This window comes from Sphaerodactylus townsendi, linkage group LG02 (assembly GCF_021028975.2).
Source record: "Sphaerodactylus townsendi isolate TG3544 linkage group LG02, MPM_Stown_v2.3, whole genome shotgun sequence".
Classification (NCBI taxonomy): domain Eukaryota; kingdom Metazoa; phylum Chordata; class Lepidosauria; order Squamata; family Sphaerodactylidae; genus Sphaerodactylus; species Sphaerodactylus townsendi.
In genome coordinates this window covers 159,834,494-159,848,836 of record NC_059426.1, presented here as the reverse complement: position 1 = coordinate 159,848,836, position 14,343 = coordinate 159,834,494, and the positions used below count along the sequence as shown (strand labels likewise).

Sequence of the window (14,343 nt, the reverse complement as noted above, 5' to 3'; positions counted from 1 at the left end):
GGAGAGCGCAGGGACTTGAATGTGCTGGCCCCACCAATTTGTTTTACTTCAGCTGAATTTGGTGAGAAATGAAATTACTGGCACAATTCCATTCAGATTTGTTCAGAAGCAAGACACATTGAATTTAGTGGGACTTGGGTCCTGTTAACTGTTCCAAGATTCCAGGCCCGATCTCATGTTGAATGTACACACATCTGAAGCTTATGCTAAGTAAGATTATTCATGTCTCTGGAATCTCTAACAGGCATTTAAAAAAAACCATCAGTTGCTTTTCTCCTAGTCAACGGGATCCTTCCAAGACTTCCTGCCAGAGATCCTATCTGTTGAGGCCGTGGGATATAGCTGGGACTGTCAGCACTGCAAATATTTCATCAGGGAAACTGCCCATCCCTGCTTTATCTTCATGTTTCAGGTAGACAGCTGTGTTAGGCTGTGGAAGCAACACAAACTACAGGTCCAGAAGCACCTGAAAGCAGGGATGGTGAAACTTTTCGAGACCGAGTGCCCAAATTGCAACTCAAAACCCACTTATTTATTGCAAAGTGCCAACACAACAATTTAACCTGAATATTGAGGTTTTAGTTTAGAAAAACGGTTGGCTCCAAGGTGTGCATTACTCAGGAGTAAGCTCGGTGGTAGTCAGTGGCTTTGCTTTGAAGCAACCGTGCAACTCTTCCAACGGGTGAATCACGACCCTAGAAGGGTTTGGCATCTGTAAGCAAGTCTCTACTAAGCAACTGAGCTAATTCTGCAAAGGATCACGCTTTAGTTCGCTGTACTTGTGCACCAGTGGGGTTTAACAGCGCTTAACAGGGTTACCTACACCGCTTCCCCAAAACTAGGTCTTAGGTTTAATGCTAATAATTGAGCCCAGTGGCCCAAGCCAGCCTAGATGTGGTGGAGGGGGGCACTGTTTGCATGTGCCCACAGAGAGGGCTCTGAGTGCCACCTCCGGCACCCGTGCCATAGGTTCGCCACCACTGCCTTAAAGCCAAACACATTTTTTCCCCAGGGTATAATCTTTCTTGAGTCAACACACAAATCTTCATATACAAAATTCAGACTTCTCTGAATTCAGGGTATACTCCCTATGGGATTCACTGATGGTATAAGCAGGGGTAGGGAACCTGCGGCTCTCCAGATGTTCAGGAACTACAATTCCCATCAGCCCCTACCAGCATGGCCAATTGGCCATGCTGGTAGGGGCTGATGGGAATTGTAGTTCCTGAACATCTGGAGAGCCGCAGGTTCCCTACCCCTGGTATAAGACTACAGACTTCTGCAGTCAACCTGTCCACATGCCGACTCACTGAACAGGGAGGGCGCGGTGACTTTCCTTTTCATGCCCTTTCTCACAAGCTTCATAAGCCCACTCCTTCATCCAAAAGAAGTGACTAAAGGAATTTTCACACCAGTCTTTGTTTTTGATCCTCTTTCACACTCCTACAATTCATATCTTCCCTCGTGGGAAACAGAAAACAGAGAAGGGGCATTTGGTCATGCAAATGACCCTCTGGGTGGCATCAAGGGGGCGGGCAGAGGTGGTATTTGTCTGGGAGCAACTTCAACTCTCCAAGTTCCTCTCCTGCAGTCTTCCCTTGCTTCCATGTTCCAACAGGACAAACAAGTGCAGATTAACAGAAAGAACATGGAAGTTACTGTAATTAAGAAACTGAGGACTCATACACATCAGGACTCATACACATCAAGACCTCATACACTGAGGACTCATACACATCAGGAGCAGCAGTGGCGTAGGAGGTTAAGAGCTTGTGTATCTAATCTGGAGGAACCGGGTTTGATTCCCAGCTCTGCCGCCTGAGCTGTGGAGGCTTATCTGGGGAATTCAGATTAGCCTGCGCACTCCCACACACGGCAGCTGGGTGACCTTGGGCTAGTCACAGCTCTTCTGAGCTCTCTCAGCCCCACCCACCTCACAGGGTGTTTGTTGTGAGGGGGGAAGGACAAGGAGATTGTAAGCCCCTTTGAGTCTCTTGCAAGGAGACAAGGGGGGATATAAATCCAAACTCTTCTTCTCTTCTTAACATGAAATGACTTTTTCCCTGCTTTTGCAAAACTGGCTGCCAAGATTGCTCTAGCACAGGGGTCAGCAACCTTTACCACCCAAAGAGCCATTTGGACCCATTTTCCACGGCCCCAAAGGTCTACTGAGCTGCAGAGCCTCCGGTTCAGCCCCTCCACTCACCTTTCCTTCCAGCACTGCTCTGGAGAGCTGGAGGGACACACCCATGCTACCCTCCGACCTCGAGGCCATGCGGAGCTGCAGTATAGGGCTGAAAGAGCCGCATGTGGCTCCGGAGCCACGGGTTGCAGACCCCTGCTCTAGCAGAAAGGAGAAGGAACTTTAACTGTTTAATTCCCTGCCATTTTCCTTCCAAAAAACCTACCCCTGAGCTACCGTCCAGGCAAAAAACATAAGTACCAGTTGTTGTTGGTTTTCCCATTGGAGGTAAATGCAGCTCAGGGACAGCTTCTTTGAGGAAGAAAATAGGAGGGAGATAAATGGTTAAAGTGCCCTCCTTCTGTGGGGGGAGGGATAGCCCAGTAGTAGAGCATCTGCTTGGCATGAAGAAGTGCCCAGGTTCAATCCCCAACATTTCCCCTTAAAAGGACCAAGCAGCAGGTGATGTATAAAACCCTCTGCCTGAAACCATGCAGAGCAGATGCCAATCACAGCAGACAACAGTGATCTTTGAGAGACAGTCTGATTCAGGAAACTTCATGGTTTGTGTTTATGCATGTGTGTGTTTTTCCTCCCTCCTCTTCATGACGTTCTCTTTGATAAAGCCATCCTTAGTGCTAATTTTGCACAAGAAGAACACACACACACAAATGGTAATTAAAACAAACAAGACATCATAATATGAATTGATGTTTCAAATCCTGCCTCCCTTGTATTAATTACATGGGGATAATATTCACCTACAAGAATGAGAGTAGATCATTCGAATTCCCCAAAGCACTGCATACATGCATTTCTCTTAATTAACAGCTGTACCTCAAAAGTATCGTAGGCAAAAAGGGACTACAGGTTGGAATCTGCTAGACTGAAAAAAAGAATTGTAAGCCCCTTTGAGTCTCCTGCAGGAGAGAAAGGGGGGATATAAATCCAAACTCTTCTTCTTCTTCTTAGGGGAGACACCACAATGAAACTCATTCAAACAAGCAAACAGATAAAAGTCTTACAACATCTTACAGCCTTAACAGCTTTATTTGCAGCTTCATGGGTTAGAACTCACTTCATCAGATGCATAAACTGCATACACAGAGAAAAGCAGGAAATGTGAGAAGTTAGGCTAAAAAGGTCATGAATTGCAAACAGAACCTGTTTCATTCTATGCAAACACTCAAAAGTATGTAAGATAAGTCGAGCGACCATTCTCTGTGACTAACAGAGTCCATGTCACCTGCTGGAACATAACCATGCATTGTCTAAAAATAAAGAAGGCTCTCTTCAGAACTACTGGCTACATTCAGATGTCACAATAAACAGAAGCTGACATGAATAGCCCCAGGCAAGCCAGGTATTTCAGATCTCATAAGCAGGGTAAACAGCCCTGGCAACTTATTTGGATGGGAATCCTTCAAGAACACCAGAGTCGCAATGCAGAGGCAGGCAACGGCAAATCACCTCAGAATGTCTCTTGCCTTGAAAACTCCACCGGGGGCCACTATACGTCAGATGTGGGTTGAGGACACACAAAAAAGTCCATGACAAAACATGGACACAGCTAATTTTTGTACAAGCTGACCTCCCTCCTTTCACCCGCTCCCCTCAGATGCAGGGTACCACAGAAGGCTTCCACGTTTTGAATCAAATTCACTGGTGACATCTGGATTCAGGCACCCACGCAAGCTGAAGTTTGCTTCCTCTCCACAAACTGGAAGTCTAAATCTTGGTTTAATTAGAGCTGGGAATCTTGGGCTCCTGTGGACAACAAACTCCATCTTGCCAGATGTCTGAATTCAGGGTGTCATAAACAAAACTGTCATCTACTGTAAACAAAACTGCCATCTACGGTAAACAAAACTGCCATCTACTGAGTCAGACCACTTGTACACCAAGGACAATTAAGTCTGCTCAGACTGGCAGTGGCTCTCCAAGGTCTCAAGCAGAGGTCCTTGCCCAAGTCCCATGACTATTAGGGCGGCTCTGACTTCAAACTGCTCTTTGGATGCACTCAGAGCTAAAGCATCCTCGGGACGACAGATCCTTTATGAGGATTTCTCAGAGCTGTTTTTTTTTAAAGATTGAAAGTAGCAATGGCAGGAGGCAAATTTCTGTTCTGAAGCCACTGTTTAAATTGTGCAGGGGAGGGAGGGAGAGCACAGTGACTCACATCTTTACAGCCCTGGCCCCTACCTGATGGAACACGCTTCCAGGTGAGATCAGGGCCCTGCGGGACCTACAGAGTTTCCGTAGGGCCTGTAAAATGGACCTGTTCCGCCAGGAATTTGGCCAGCCAGGGTAACATCGAAAATCTGCTATAATAAACATCTGGCCTCCCTTGGGCACAAGGGAGGGGGTCAGGAAGTATTTTAATGCCATCTGAAAGAATGGAAATTATATATTTATGGTTCCTTTTAGTGGGGATTGACTGTTTTAATTTAAATGTCGTATATGATTGTTTTAAATGTTTGTACATGATTGTTGGACACCGCCCTGAGCCCTCCAGGGGAAGGCGGTATACAAATTCAAATAAACAAACAAACAAATAAATATGAACATACATATGTGTTACCTTGATGTTTACCTCTACTGGGCAAACAGCGGCTCCAAGAAGGGTACCAATACTGAGAAAATGATATAACAAACTCAATGCCCCCTTTCACCTCATCCTACTCCCAATCCTAAACACATACTTCTACACTACGTAGCAGCTTTTAGCTTTTCCTTTAAACAAAGTGGGAGACTGTACCCAACTCATCTCCACAACCATGCTCAGGTGGCCTTTGAAAATTTAGAAGGAAATCTAAGAGGTCACTTCCACCCTTCTCCTGAGCCTGGGGGATTGGAATTGGTCTCTGTCCACACCATGCTTCTCACGACCAAGCAGAGGCGTATCTCCAAGGGGATTGGGGGCCCTGTGATGCACCAGGCGCGTGCCCCTGTGGGGGCGTGGTGGGGGCGGGGGCATTCCTGGGATGGGACAGGGGTGGGGCGGGGCAGAGGACGCATCAGTGCACTGGACACTTTTCCCGCTGGCCACGCCTCTGCGACCAAGGAAGAGGTAAGGCCCCCTCCCCAAGACCTCCATGTGTAGCAAGGGACAAGAAGTTTGTGGGTCTTGGCTAAGGCAAGAAAATATACTACAAGGTGAACAGGGCTTTATCTTCCATTGAGAGAAACAAGGAAGGGATCATACCAGCATTATGTCAGCACTGGCAGACCAATCATATGCAAAATATAATCTGGGGGTCTCCAGAGCACCAGGCTAACCAAAAATTGTTTCTGACAGATGCTGTTATGGCAAATATTTCTATCCCCCGGTCTCCCCTGAGCAGCATTTTTACAATGTCACATGGAGCTCTACTGACTATATCTGACGAGGAACAAGTATATTCAGAGGGCTTTGGAAAGTGGTCCACACAGAACATGCACTCTGTTTGTGCACTATTTATAAGTATGTTTACAGCCTTTTATAGCCCATAAGTTAATAGGTCATATGAGTTTCTCTAATGACAGCCAAAGGCATTAAAAAACACACACACAAACATACACACCAGCAGCTATTACATTCATCTCAATAAAGAAAGGGAGACAGAGTGACACTTCATGTTATTCTACAGCATATCCAGTTCCTCCCCAATAAATAACCTACCTTAAGAAACAGCAACATTGGTAACTTTCAAGTTCCATTCAAGAGTTGAGAGTGACCCTGAGCTTTTCTAGAGTCATTGGTCAATTCAATTCATTCTTTAATTGTGGGCCTAGAGGATCATAACAGTGATTACGAATATTAGACAAGTATATGACAGACCTGGGTTAAAATCTGCACTCGTGCCATGGAAGCATGCCTTTGGCCAGTAACATTCTCTCAGCCTAGCCAACCTCACAGGGTTGTTGAGAGGATGAAACAGAACAGAGGAAAATTATGAAAGCCACTTTGGAAAGCCTACAGAGGAAAGCAGGGTACTAATAAATTTTTAAAATAATCAAGTAAGACGAATTAAGAAGCTAAACTTTCCTCTCTTTATTATTCTGATCTTTCCCCCCATACTGATGTCACATAAATAATGAAATGCAAGTGCAGTGATGCTAATCGCACAGCCATCCTACAAGCTCTGGGAACTCCAGACCTGGACAAAGTCACCTCATTTCATCAATCACAGGGGAGGGGGAGAAACCGACAGAGCCCCCACCATTCAAGCTGTTACAAAGTAGAGATTTAGTACACACTACTGCTCCTTATATTGAAAATGAGGGAAAAAAGGAGTTGGGACTGCTTAGCCCCTCCATCCCCGCACCCCAGGAAAGCACACATATACTTCTGGCGTGCATGCAGAGTGAAAACGAAGGAAAGTATGTGTATTGCCAGCAAAGGCACAGAGATGGGAGAAATAACCGCTGCACATTATAGAAACTTGATGGAGGTGAGATGACCAAGGCAGATCTGCATGCATGTATTTTTCAGAAGTGCCTGGGACATAAAGGGTCTTTCTCTTGCCATAGTCACACAAAAATGAATCCATATAACAAACAGGAAAATATACAGCATACATTCTGCATAGCAACAGAAATGCAGACCCATGCAAACGCACACACACGTTTTGTGCACGGCAGCAGGGACAGAGAAATGCACACACCTACGTGCCTGACAACAGAGAGGCCTTGCGCTTTCCGCCAGCTCTGTTGCTATGCATACACTCCACATGGAGCACTGCACCTTCCATATTTGTTTGGCACATGAACTGTTCATTTTCCCCTGCACAAATAGGAAACGCCGGCTGGCGGAACGCCCATTCACACCCATCCAGCTTTTCACATGGCAACAGGGATGCCGCCGTAAAGGACAACAAAAACACACACACAGAAATGACAAGAGAGGGGAAACCATCATCTTGAAACGCGCACCCAACGCAAGGGGAGCACAATGGCCACTTCTGTCACCCATGTGCACACATGCATCAGGGAGACGACCAACAAAGAGTTCTTCACCATTTGCATTTTTTTCCCCAACAGGGAAACCGAGGATACGTTTGAATGGCTGCAGGGGAGTGTTTCCCTCCGCAGAGATGCAGTCTGGGAAAAATAAATGCAGCTACTATAACCAAGAGAGCATTAGATGCAGAAGGACAAAATGAAGGGAGGTCATCCAATGGCAGCGCTTAGATTTCTAAGACGGGGAAGGGGGCTGCGGCTGAGAGCCTCGTCCTGCGCGCCCCACAAATCTCATCCGCCACAGGGGCAGGGGCAGGATTTATCCGGGTGAGGTCCCACCTCAAAGGGCAGGCGTGTTGCCAACTGGATCCTTCCAAGGGGGAACACAGGTCTGGGGCTGCAAAGAGGAGGATGTCCAGACTAGGCGCTCTGCAAACCCAGGGGGATCACACGCCGAGGCCCGCAGGCCGGAGCAGAGGCGCAGGCGCTGCCCAAAGCGTTGGCAACCGCGAGCGCTGCGGCAGAGGGCCGGCGAGGCCAGAGTCTCCAGTGAAGGCTCCCCCGGCCAAGCCGCCAGGTGAGGCTCCCCCGCGCCTCCGCCAGGCAGCCTCGGCGGGAGACGTCGCTCTGCCTGCTAGACTTGCGCGCCAGAGAAGGAGGAGGAGGAGGAGGGGAAAGGAGGAGAAAGGAGCCGGCTGACTCACCTCATTTTCCTCGCAGTGGGGCTGTGCACAGCCGCCTCTCCTGCGCTTCCCCGGGCCGGGCCTTGGGCTTCGGCGGCTGCTGCCGCTGCTGCTGCTGCGGGTGAAGCGGCGCGCGTGGCTGTCAAAGGCTCGACGAAGGAGCACCCTCGGTGCGCGGAAAGCCCGGCAAGCGCTGGCGCGGTGGCATCTGCAAGCGCATCTTCGCCGCGCGGCTAACTGGGCAGCCGCGGCCGCTCCTCGGCGCCGGGCAGCGGCTCCAGCGGCCTGGCCATCTCGCCCCGCGGGCCCGAGGATGTGGCGCGGAGGGTGGGCGCGGGGCGGCGCCGGGAGGGAGCGCACAAAGCCCGCCGGCTCCGCTCGGCTGCTGCCCGCCGCTCTTGCTGCTGCCGCCGCCAGACGCTTCCGCCGGCCCAGCCTGTCTGCAGCACCGCCAAGCTGGAAAGCCCGTCCAGGCACGCGCAGAGAGAGGCGCGGACCCTGCACGCGCGCACGCGGGCGAGGCGCGCGCGCCCTTGCCTGCCTGCCTGCCTCCCTCTTCAGGCGCCCTCCGGATGGGGGATTTTCCCTCCTCTGGCAGTGCCGGGGACGCCTTCGGCTCTATTGGACACGGGTGGGCACGTGATGAGATAATGGCGCAATGGAGAGCCAGTGTGGTGTAGTGGTTAGAGTGGAGGACAGGCGCTGGGAGGCGCAGGTTCGAGCCTGCAAAGGAAGCTTGACGAATATCCTTGGCTTGTAGGTGAAGACTCAGAAGTAACATCATTGCTCTGTGTTATCCTCTAGGACCCCCCACCCCCCAGTCTTTACAGGACACAGGATTTCAAAGAGCCCACTTGAAGATTAACCGGGCAGAATCCCGCCCAATCACACATATATTGTTGCAATGGCAAAGAAAAATGTGAATGCAAATTTAAAAAGTCTAAATTGGACTCCACATCGAGTTGCAGCGGACTTACAGTGACCCCATAGGGTTTTCAAGTCAACAGATGTTAAGAGGTGGTTTGCCATTGCCAGCCTCTGCATGGAGACCCAGGACTTTCCCCATCTTTTCCCGTCCAAATACTAATCAGGGTTGACCTTGCTTAGCATCAGAGATCTGACATGGCTAGCGTGAGCTCGCATGAGCTTTCCAAGTCAGGGCATACTGGATTAGACTGCACATAGACCAATACACATGAGGTTGACTTCTAATTAATCAGACCTTTGGTTCATCAGGTTCAGGACTATCTGATCCAATCAGAATGGCTCTTTGGGGTTTGAAGAAGAGAAGAAGAGTTTGGATTTATACCCCACCTTTGTCTCCTGTAAGGAGACTCAAGGTGGCTTACAAGCTCCCTTCCCTTCCTCTCCCCACAACAGACACTTTGTGAGGTAGGTGGGGCTGAGAGAGTTCTGAGAGAACTATGACTGGCCCAAGGTCACCCAGCAGGAATGTAGCAGTGCAGAAACGCATCCAGATCACCAGATAAGCCTCTGCCACTCAGGTGGCGGGGTGGGGAATCAAACCTAGTTCTCCAGATTAGAATCCACCCCGCTGACTCTCATGCTCTTGCACATGAACCTGGGACCTTCTACGTGTCAAGCAGATACTCTGCCAATGGACCCTCCCCTATTGGTAGATGGTCAAATATTAATTCCATTTATATCCTGCCATCCTGGGACACAAAACACAGGGTTTCAAAGCTGTTTCTGATCTGATCCAGACACTGTTTCCGATCCAGACCCATGTTTGCTTAGCCTCACAAGGCTGAGATATTGTGTGTCCCCCAACAACTCCCTGAGCTCTTGACAAATAGTTCTGGTGGGATTTCTTTTTATTAGGATTCTTTCTTGGGAACAGGATGCTGCCCCATTCCTGAATTATAGCCAGAATATCTCAAGTTTTGGACCTACCTTTTGCTTGAGGAAGGTTGAACCAATTTCTTATTGTGCTAGGAAGATTTTTTTTTCCTGAGGTCTACCTCTACCTTTTTCTCAACTCTTCATTAATTTGGTGATGAATTTGTGATAGGTTTTAAGCTCATGAGGTGGAGCCACTGTCATCCTTGGAACTATTTAAGTAGTATTTCCTCCTAGGTCTCTAGAGATCAACGCTGTGCAGTGGCGTAGCACCCAGGGGAAGGGGGGTGTCTTGCACCGGGTGCGCACCCGTGCAGGGGCATTCTGGGGCATGGCAGGGGCAGGTGGGGGCGTGGCCAAGGCACAGGGCACACACATGCCCTGGCCACAGTTCCCTCTCGCTACGGCTCTGACGCTTTGCCCTCTGAATTATTGTGTGGAAAGTTTTGAAATATTCCATATTCAGTTCGTCTTTGTCCTCATATAGGTAAAGTACCGGATCATTACTGACCTATGAGGTGATGTCGTATCTTGATGTTTACTAGGCAGGCTACATTTGCCGTTGCCTTCCCCAGTTGTCTACGCTTCACCCCCAGCAAGCTGGCTACTCATTTTACCAACCTCAGAAGGAGGGAAGGCTGAGTCAAACTTGAGCTGGCTGCCTGAAACCGATTTCTGTTGGGACTGAGTTCGATTCAAGAGCAAAGTTTTGACTGCAGTACTGCAGTTTACCACTCTGCACCACGGGGCTCCTTGTGGTCAGGGAAAAACTGATATTTTATCCCCCAAGATACTGGAATGCTCCTTTTGTACTGTTTATCGGAATTTTTGGCTGTTCTCTCAGACTTGCCATTCAATAATTCTCAAAGGAATGTTATTCCCTAGAAAGTGATGATACCAGGCAGTGATCTAAATATAACTTTCTTGCTTGCTAAATTCCGGTCTATCGTATTTTCCTTTAGAAACTAATTTAGAACTGTTTCAGTCATTGCTCAAGATCTATTGATCAGTGGAGCTCTGAAAAGGAAAGAACAGCATTCCTGTGTCAGCAAGTACACTCTTGTCTAAGAAGAGCTGATCTAATAGTGCATTAAAGCAAAACCTTTTCTGCACGGCCTTTCTTTCCTCTTAAGCTTCACACAAATCCTTGTCTTTTGCGGGGTGGAGATTTGTGCTGGAATGAACACAGCGCTGCTCTTTGCAATGTTCCAATATTGATCCAGTTGAGAATATACATTGTGAAAATCTTCTGGTGCAAAAGGAATAGAGGCTGCTGAAAAAGGAAATAGGAATGATGGGATGTGAATAGTTTCTTATGTGTTGCAGGACTAGGAAATCCGCACTTGGACATTCAGGACTTTCACGGCTGCAAAAAGCCAGCATGCAAACCAGCACAATAAAACACTTCAGTTCTTCGCAATCTCATCTAGAACTGACAAAGGTTTTTGTTTTTAAAACTAGATAAGTTGTGGGGATGTCAAATGGGATGGTACAGCCCAACCTCATCAGACCTGGGAAGCTAAGCAGGGTCAGAACTTGGATGGGAGACCTCCTCCACCCCAAAGGGAAGATTCTGCCAAGCACTGGAATGGCAAACCACCTCTGCTTCTCTCTTGGAGAGGCATAGTGGTTAAGAGGAGGTGGATTCTAATCTGAAGAACCGGGTGATTCCCCACTCCTCCACCTGAGTGGCGGAGGCTTATCTGGTGAACCAGATGTTTTCCCACACTCCTGCATTCCTGCTGGGTGACCTTGGGCTAGTCACAGTTTCTCACAGAACTCTCTCTGCCACACCTACCTCACAAGTTGTCTGTTGTGAGGAGAGGAGGGGAAAGGAGCTTGTAAGCCACCTTAAGAACATAAGAACTAGCCTGCTGGATCAGACCAGAGTCCACCTAGTCCAGCACTCTGCTACTCACAGTGGCCCACCAGGTGCCTTTGGGAGCTCACGTGCAGGATGGGAAAGCAATGGCCTTCTGCTGCTGCTGCTGCTCCTGAACACCTGGTCTGCTAAGGCATTTGCAATCTCAGATCAAGGAGGATCAAGATTGGTAGCTATAGATCGACTTCTCCTCCATAAATCTGTCCAAGCCCCTTTTAAAGCTATCCAGGTTAGAGGCCATCACCACCTCCTGTGGCAGCATATTCCAAACACCAATCACACGTTGTGTGAAGAAGTGTTTCCTTTTATTAGTCCTAATTCTTCCCCCCAGCATTTTCAACGAATGCCCCCTGGTTCTAGTTACAGGAGAGAAAGATGGGGTATAAATCCAAACTCTTCTTCTTCTTCTCTTCTTAAAGCACCTCGCTTGGGTCAACGTCAGTTGGTTGCAAATGGATGGCACATGCGGAGCTAAACTGTGGATTGCCAATTTGCCAGTACTCCACCAGCACAGTAGTTGGTTCCACAGACAAATGCTCAAAATTCCCACAGTAGTAGAGCCCTCCCTAAGCATTTCCCCAAGGCCCTTGCATGCTGATTATTTTAAGTATAGCACATTTAAGGCTCTGCTCTTCCTAAAAGTCACAGAAAGACATTTCTAACCACATTTAAAGTGATAAATGTGGTTTGGCTGATTTTGCTTTCTGAGGACTGTGCACCCCTTTCATCTTTCATCTGGAGCCCGTAGCTGACCAAAATCATCATGGGAAACAGCAATGCTTAGATCAGCAAGCACATATTATGAGTTGCAGCCCTACTGTCATTAGGGGGAACGGGCTGGCAAGAATATCACACCAAGATTAACCAGTGGTTAGTTAGATCATACTGTAAAGACCCCAGCTTCGTGAAGGATGTTGTTTCTTCTTCTGACGAACCACCTTGGGCTGCAAAGATGGCAATTACAGAAAACATTTACAGTTCCTTGAAAATGAAAATAGCAGGGAAGACAGAATATTCCACAGGGACAAAATCCAGTTTAGCGTGTTTGCTTGCAGCCAGGTCAACTTATGCAGGAGATAATACTACAGGTCACATACTTCCAGCTTTCAAGGTCATTCAGCTGGTTTTGTAACCATTCCAAAGTTTTGGAATGCTGTGCTGGGACTGGATGTCTCCAAGCTGGTGTTAGTGCTTTCTTCTTTTTAGAAAGAGACGATAATATTATTTTACTTTATTTATATCCTGCCTTTCTTCCCAACGGGGACCCAATGTAGTTTGCATCATTTCCCCCTCCACTTTATCTTCGCAACAACATTGTGAGGTAGTTTAGGTTAACAGAGTCCGATTGGACCAAGGTCACCCAGCAGGTTTCCAGGGTAGAGTAGGTATTTAAACCTTGGTCTTTCAGATCTTAGGGCAGTGGTGGCGAACCTTTTCGAGACCGAGTGCTCAAATTGCAACCCAAAACCCACTTACCGGTATTTATCGCAAAGTGCCAACATGGCAATTTAACCTGAACACTGAGGTTTTAGTTTAGAAAAAACGGTTTGCTCCAAGGCACGCATTACTCGGGAGTAAGCTTGGTGAAGCAACCATGCAACACTTTGAATGGGTAAATCACAACCCTAAGAGGGTTTACTCAGAAGAAAGGCCAGCCTAGTTGTGTGTGGGTGTGTGGGTGTGATTTTCCGCTGTCCGTACATGACGAACTCTGTGCACATGTGCCCACAGAGAGGGCTCTGAGTGACACCTCCAGCATGCATGCCATAGGTTTGCCACCACTGTCTTAGGGTGACCATCTGACCATTACACTATATTGGAAACAATACACTATATTGAAAACAATTTTCCTTGTTTTCATTCTTGGTGTGTACTAGTAAATATCCAATTAGCAAGATAATTTTTAACAGAGATGAGAGGGCCTTCCCATTCTTACACAGGGGTTACACTTGCACCCATTCTGTTCAGCTACACTGCCCTGTGGTTTGCTTATTTACTTTATGTACATCCCAACTTTCTCTCCAAGCATCTTACATTATTCTCCTTTTCTGCATTTTATCTTCTCAACCGCACTATGAGGTAGGTTAGGCTGAGTGTCTATGACCTCACGGAGCTACCAAGGAAGTGTGGATTCAAGTCTCCCAGATCCTAGTATGACACCACTAAACCACACAAGGTTGCCAACTCCAGGTTGGAAAATCCCTGGAGGTTTTAGTGGTAGAGTTGGAGGGGGTGTGTGTGCTTGGGGCAGGAGACAGACCTTAGTGGGGCATGCTGCTGTAGAGCCCACCTTCCAAATGTTGGCTTATTTTATGAGATAGTAATATTCATAATTCATATTTAGCAGATAAATGCAATGATAGCAAACATAGCAAGCACACTGTGAGTGAGATTTGATAAAAAAGATTATTTACTAAACACTGCTAAGTAGGGAAGGTATGCATGGTTAGAATATAATAAAGCAACTTTTCTAAGTTGCATTTTAACTGCATAATGACTAGACGCAAGGAAGGTAAAAGAGAAAAGCAGGTGACTACGTGACTGAGAACAAAGAGCAATTAACCTTTGATCCAAAATTCCCCCTTTCTGTGTACGTGAGCCAAGGCACATCTTCACTGGTACCCAATGGTTGAGCCAGCATTTTACTAATTATGGAAAAGGCAACCTACATTCTAGAAAGAACTTACAAGCCACATGCCCCATTTGCTACAAGGTAATCTAATTCCCTGGTTACAGGCAAACAAACAAACAGCATGTTAACTCTTTCATGACTGAGAGGGCTGGCACTCGCACAA

The 14,343-nt window shown here is 47.6% G+C and overlaps 1 protein-coding gene across 1 annotated transcript in view; it reads right to left on the bottom strand.

The window, feature by feature from the left end:
* The window catches only part of EVL (Enah/Vasp-like), a 225,227-nt gene extending 216,975 nt beyond the window's left edge, over positions 1-8,252 (bottom strand). The window contains exon 1 of the mRNA XM_048485386.1: positions 7,828-8,252. Coding sequence (XP_048341343.1) covers positions 7,828-7,832 — 5 coding nt within the window. The 5' untranslated portion in view covers positions 7,833-8,252. The remainder of the gene's footprint in view (positions 1-7,827) is intronic.
* Between the last annotated feature and the right edge of the window lie 6,091 nt (positions 8,253-14,343).